At 40.7% G+C, this 7,172-nt stretch overlaps 1 protein-coding gene across 1 annotated transcript; it reads left to right on the top strand.

Annotated features, from left to right (window-relative positions):
* Positions 1–411: 411 nt before the first annotated feature.
* LOC143480238 (rho-related GTP-binding protein RhoB) lies at positions 412–2,897 on the top strand. Its single transcript, XM_076977809.1, has one exon. The coding sequence runs from the start codon at positions 584–586 to the stop codon at positions 1,172–1,174; it is 591 nt and encodes a 196-aa protein (XP_076833924.1). The 5' UTR covers positions 412–583; the 3' UTR covers positions 1,175–2,897.
* Positions 2,898–7,172: the final 4,275 nt, after the last annotated feature.

Below are 7,172 nucleotides of genomic sequence, written 5' to 3'. Positions count from 1 at the left end.
ACTGTTCAACCAAAAGGAGTTACACATGCGATGATGATAATAATGTTTACATTAAGTAATGAAAATGTTTACAATTCGGTTAATTTGTATATCATGCTAGTGCTTGCTATTTTCAAGGGCTCTTGGTCGTGGGCAAATGCTATGAATGTTTACGGCGTAATAGCTATTGCAAATCCACCGGTATCAGTGGAACATTCAATAATCACTACAATTCCCACAATCCCTACGAGCACGTCTGGTGCAACCCGTTACCCACGGCGCGGCGGACCTGGTGCTGAGTGAGTAAGCCCCGCCTCTGTGCGGATGGAGCCAATCAGCGACACTGTTGAAAACAGTGAGGTCATCCTACAGCCTCCCATTGGAGCGCTATATTAAGAAAGCAGCGAGGCGCTTTATAAAGAAGTTCTGTCGGTTTCGCCTAAAAACCCAATGGTCGACAGCAGACGCGAACACAATCAAATAAAAGCTTTTCGAATAAGAAGCTGAACAGAGTGCGTCGTCTGATTTGAGAGACTTATTTGGTTTTTTTTTGTGGTATACGGCTTGTTGGAAGTTTTTTTTTTGTGTGGACCCGAGTGACCACATGGCTGCTATCCGAAAGAAGCTGGTGGTGGTCGGGGACGGCGCGTGCGGGAAGACGTGTCTCCTGATCGTCTTCAGTAAGGACGAGTTCCCCGAGGTCTACGTGCCCACCGTGTTCGAGAACTACGTGGCGGACATCGAGGTGGACAGCAAGCAAGTGGAGTTGGCCCTGTGGGACACGGCGGGCCAGGAAGACTACGACCGCCTTCGTCCTCTTTCCTACCCGGACACCGACGTTATACTAATGTGCTTCTCGGTGGACAGCCCCGACTCCCTCGAAAACATCCCGGAGAAATGGGTCCCGGAGGTCAAGCACTTCTGCCCCAACGTGCCGATCATCCTGGTGGCCAACAAGAAGGACCTGCGGAACGACGAGAACGTGAGGAACGAGCTGGCCAGGATGAAGCAGGAGCCGGTGAAGACCGAGGACGGGCGGGCCATGGCGGTGCGCATCGGCGCTCACGACTACCTGGAGTGTTCGGCCAAGACCAAGGACGGGGTGCGGGAGGTGTTCGAGACGGCCACCCGCGCCGCCCTGCAGAAGCGGTCCAGACCCCACGGGGGCTGCACGAACTGCTGCAAACTGCTGTGAACCGGCCGCTCGACACGACACTGAAGTACTGAAACACGACGGCGTCTCCTCCTCCTGTGCCAGGGGGACACAAAAACGCCCTTTTAGGTCCCGCTAACGGGGCGAGGTTCGTTTTTTTGCGACGTGTAGAGTGGTTTACAGCCCGGAGGTACAGAGACTTGTCCCGGCGTTTGGGTTTGGACGGGTGGGGTTCGGGGTGGCGTAACTACGCCCAGAAGAGCGGGACGGTGGGGCTTTAACTGCCTCGGCAGCGGCCTTCTGATAACGTTTATAGGGCTTTTTAAAAACCTCGACCGCACCGAGCCAACTATAATTTGAGAATACCATTGGGGAAATCTGATATATTCACAAAGAGACTGGAGAAAGAGTGAAGTTATGGTCGCTGGCAGCTGTGGTAACACCGTGAAAGCCGGCGACTGTTCTTTTGTTTTACAGAGAAAGAGTTGCTGCACCACCCTGAGGGAAGTCCAGAGGGGGGTGGGTGAAACTGGCCCGGGCGATTTAGCCTGTATTGTGTTGCGAATAAGTCCTTTTTTTGCTTAAATAATACGCACACAATATTTCTGTACATTAAAGTATCGGTCATGGAGACCTTGGAGAATCTACACGGAAGCCCAGCATGAATTTTCTGGTTTGTTTTCTGCTGGGTGTCGAGCACTGCGACGGGACTATTGAAGACACTGACGTTACCACGATTACAGCACTGAAATAAATTCGCAAATGCTCTTTTAAAGAATATAAAAATTGTTCTAACGCCAAATTCCCTTTATCTTTGCGTAAGACACATTGTTTCAATTAAGATAATTTAAATTAAGTATAAAATATTTTTTATACTTGTCAGTTCCGGTGGTACCATTAACTTGAGTTATAAAATCGAAATGGTTTAATCGAAATCGACATAAAGTCGTAGGTTGTCATGTTTACAATAACCCAGAAAGTATTTGAGATGTATAAAAATTTTGTTTTACAAAAATAAAAGCATTAAGTGTTAAATGTAAATATAAATGTGTCTCGTGTTTATGAAAGGTTACATACACCGTGTGCCATCAGCTTTAATACTTATTAACTGTGTTAACTTGTAGTAAAAATCTATAAATATATGCAAACGGGCATTTGTTGGAATGACTGGGGTTAGCTTTCTAGACATGCCACGGTCCAACTGCCTACCACCACCGACAAGATGCATTGTGTGTGTAAAAAAAAATTATATATATATATATATATATATATATATGCACCAAACCTAATGAGGTAAACTGAAAAGAACAGATACCACTTGTGTCTTGAACACTACCAGCTTGCAGTCTGTGACCATCCTCTTGCACTGCTGTGCCCGTGAATACTTACTCATGCACAAACAAATGTGATTTCTGAGGCAGTGAAGGAGAGTAGCTTTGTTTTCTTCAGAACCTCTCTATAAAGTCTTTTGAAAAATGAGGTTTCCCACAAGACAAAACAGAAGCACAGGCATAATGTAAAATGTACAGCATTACATTTCAGGTTATATATTGCATTATGAACTGATCATAATGCTATAGCAACCCAAAGAGACAAACGTGGCTGAGATAAAATTAGATGTTTGGAATGGGGCATCTAAGTTACTTTATCAGTATAATGTCTTACATTAAGGACAGTCAAAGTGTAGATTGATGCATACACTGGCCGATGTCTAATAAAAATGTTATTTAACAAGCAATTAAAATTTTGAACATTGTCCAATTGATTACTGATTTGTGTGGTCCACTTCAATGGCAAATGTTACATCCAGGGTAAATCTTGATTCTCAAGATTGCTCCGTGCAGTACCTGTTTGTTAAGGCTATGGTCAACATGACAGACATTTGCATGGCAGAGTAGCAGCATTTGAGAGGTGAGGGACATTCCACATTGTTATATTAAACTTCCTTCATTAGCACATGCAGGTTTAGTAGTTTGTCTGGCTTACATGCTCAGGCATGTTCAAGACAAAGTTGCCATCAAATCTCAATATTGTGTGAAACATTCTTGCAGGCAGTGTTTCTAAAGACATGACTAAAATCAATTATATTATAACAGTGTTTAGGTACTAGAGTATTTTTTGACCTAGGGTTAGGGTTAGCAAAATTACATTTCCAATAGTGTTGGGCACAACCTTCAGTTACTTGTTTTATGAAAGGAACTAAATAGTCTTGTACAATAACAGTACAGCTGCTGCACACTTATTAGTACACAGTATGTACTTTTCTCCACTTGCAAATATAGAACCTTAAACAATGGGACAGACACAAAAGACCAGAATGAGGCGTATCCTGCCAAAGGTTACATCAATCAGTTATGTAACTACATGGGATGGTGTACTAACATACAAGAAGATCCAGTGTTCAGATGTTCTTTTTCCAATGCTTTAATATACAAACAGACAAAAAATAATTCAGATTATTATTTGCTAAAGAATAACTTTGTTGTCGACCTTTGTTGATGTCTTTAGTGCATAGCAGTGCTGTCAGAGAGAATTGATAAAGTGCTTAGGTGCTGTTTCAATACATCATGAACTAAAAAAAGAAAATAAAACTATTATTACTATAATATTAAAGAAGGGCATTAGCTAGTTAACACTGACATTAATGATTTGTTACATTGAAATGACTAACGCAAGTGTAAATGTCTTCCTTCACAAAACCTTATAGCCTCATATACAGAGAAGCTTGAGTTCATATTTGATATTTATCATTCAAGGCGTCTTCCCTTGGACACACTTCCCTAAACATAACGTGTCTTGTTGCTGGGCAAAATCTTCAGGTTTGAATAAAAAAGGAATAATAATAGTTGACCTACTTAATGTTGCTGAGAGACAGTTGACAGATCTATCACACATCCCCTTATCTACGGCTGCAGTTCAGGTCTGTCAAGGCTTTCAAGAACAGAGACACGTCTTTTCTACTGTGAGTCTGATGAGAGAGGACTTTCAGGCCAATACGACAGAGGGGGGCATTTTCCTCCCTAAACCCCTGCTTCTTCCAGGGTGAATGATGGTTGAAACATCGGCCATCGAAGACGAGAAGTGGCAAATGAAGACAGCTCAGTGGTGCATGTTGGCAGGGGTCAAGGGGACTTAAAAGGGAAAATGAGTGGGCTGACCTGTTGAGATGGACGGGTGTGTGAGTGGGGAGGTGGTGTTGTTTACTTGTTTATTTTAGCTTTCTTTTAGTTCTTTCCCAGATTCCATGTTGCCAGGGTAATCCTAAAAGCAAAGGGAAAGAACAAAAATCCCCTGACAGTCGCTAACAAAGACCTGTCTATAATTTCCCAATCCTATAATCCTACCACATTAATACAATATGTGATGAAGGACCTCTGTCCAAAACAATTTTTATAACTCTACTTATCTACGTACACTGCAGTTACTTATCTCAATATTGTCAAAGGTTTGGACACACCTACTCTGTTTATTTCTATTATTTTCAACATTAAAAAAATAAAAGATGCCAAACCAATGTAAGAAAACATGTTATTATGCTCTAATAAACTAATATTAGATTCTAACTATCCTATATTTTGATATTTTGAAAATTATAATTATAATTTTCTAATTATTTATTTTAATAAATTAATGCTCACAATAATTGATTCTTCAGTTTCACAGTGTATGATATAGTATATAGACAGATTGATGTATATATACTGTACATATATGAATATATGGATACATGGCTATTTGGATATACCACCATCTAGGGAGTTTTTCCTTGCCACTGTCGCCTCTGGCTTACTCATTAGGGATTTAAACCCATAGTATTGTTAACCTTGTAAATCCTGTAAAGCGCTTTGTGACAACATGTGTTGTGAAAAGCGCTATACAAATATATTTGATTTGATTTGATATATGCTATATGAATGCAGATATAGTAACTATATATGAGGGCCAACACACAAGGCTTTTAAAGCACAAGTGTGCAGCGTTAAAAGGATCATGTCCAACCTGACATTATAAACTCAACTACCCAATGAAGCTTTATTGGAAAAACAATGTGCCGATGTAACAGTTTAAAAACAAATGTGACGTGTGATAGACGTTGAAGGTTTCCATGTCATGCACCTACCAGCTTTATCACAGGAACCTTTTTTATTTCACATTGCATCAAACAGAATGAATAAGTCGTCTTGGATAAAGGGGAAAAGATTCTCCACAATGGCAGGATATGAGCAAGAAGGGGAGGAACGTCAATATTCACCACAGCACTCACAATAGGCAGCAGCTTCATCCATCGCCAAATATCGTACAGGAAACCATCCTGCAGGAAGCATTAAAAACTGCAACTGAAAATAAAACTACGAGGGGTGTCCACTCTTCGTAATCAGCTGTGCTATGGGGGAAGCATGTAAAGTCTTGTTAAGTCTTTCCACTAACAATGAAAAGGAAAAAGTGTTTGTGGTTTCCAGTGTTTATATTCTTAGTGTCATTATTTGTGTTCAGACTTTGATAAAGACAGAAAATCCATTAGGTATATTGTATGTATATTCTATCTTCCTGGATTACTAGTTACAGTAATAGAGATATAATTTTTCCAGTTTGCAGTATGTAAGAAATTAATAGTCATAGCTGTGCGTACACCTTGAAAATAGGAAGGACAGTTTATACAATTTATATACAATGTATCTGTTTCAACCGTGTTTCAACCATTATTTGAGGAAATCAATTTGCTATGCTTTCCAAACCAAGTTGAGACTGTTGTTCATTTAAAATTTCCTGTTTATCTATGGCAAACTTCCTGTTTGTCTAGACTGTAATGACCATCATAGGTGTTTTGTGGTAATGATCATCTGCTATCATGGCCATATCTGAGGTAGTGGAAAACAGACATAAGTAAGTGTGTTAAGTGTATGACATGATTAAGAGTGTTAAGTGTATGACATGATTAAGAGTGTTAAGTGTATGACGTTTTAGGTGCATATGTATGACTTTCACTGCAGTGAAAAGGCTCCTTCCAGCCACATAAATCAATGGTCTAATTTTGTGAACTGTTACATACATTTTTGTTTCCACATGTGAATCTAAAGTTCTTTCAGGCTGAAGGCTTTGAAGAAGAAACAGTTTGCCAGTTACCAGGTATATCTTGGTGAGTAAATAAAAGAGTTATCTTTTCAGAAACTACACCAAGGCTAAGGTGGAGGTTGAGGAATGCCAGAAAGTGACCAGGACATGGTGAGTTAGCTGGGGTTATAGGCAGCCTCAGCCCTGATCTTGTTACATATGCATTGAAAATAGGAATCTTTTATTAGTGGAAACTGATGACCCATGATCGAGGTGGGAGGGTGTTTGGTAAGGATTTCTCATCTTTTTATTTAAAAAACAGAGCATTGATGAGTGAACCAGACATTTTTTTGCTTAGAATTAGACAGTTTGTTCATCAGCAGGACAGTGCAAAGACCTTAGTTCTCCAGAGAAGGCACTGAGATAACGTCAGTTTAAACTAGATCAGTCTGGAGTACACTGTTAGTCACAAACACTGATAAAAGTGATACATACGAAGCAAGTCAAGATCCAGAGGCAGCTGTGACATGATTCAGACCGAACAGGGAGTTCGCTGAATAATGTGCTCGTGGTCTGTTGAGTGCAGGCCCCGCCTCTGCTCCCTGGTGGTTGGTGGTGTAGGGAAGTGGCCTGTTCTCGCAGGCTGCTGTGGATAAACACTTCCTTCAGCCAACTGCTCACACTGAGGTCATCAGTCTAATGAATGACTCACTGGGGAAGGCCTCCAAGCCCGATTGTGTTCGGATCCAGCAAGAAGACAGCAATGCCACCACTGTGTCCTACTTTTTATCGTGCATTAGAGAGAGAGAGAGAATAAAGTACACTGTTACTTTGGTGCAGTTTGGTGTAATATTTATAATTTAAATATGAGTTTTCCATTACAGTCAGATAAAGAGTGACATATTTGTCTATTTAACTTTGCATTTTCTATAGAAATGGCTTTTTCTTGTGTATTCTAATTTTGGAGTCTGTGAGGGTCACACACATG

The sequence above is a fragment of the Brachyhypopomus gauderio genome, chromosome 17, assembly GCF_052324685.1.
Source record: "Brachyhypopomus gauderio isolate BG-103 chromosome 17, BGAUD_0.2, whole genome shotgun sequence".
NCBI lineage: Eukaryota > Metazoa > Chordata > Actinopteri > Gymnotiformes > Hypopomidae > Brachyhypopomus > Brachyhypopomus gauderio.
The sequence above is the reverse complement of the archived record's forward strand: the minus strand, read 5'-3'. Positions and strand labels throughout refer to the sequence as shown.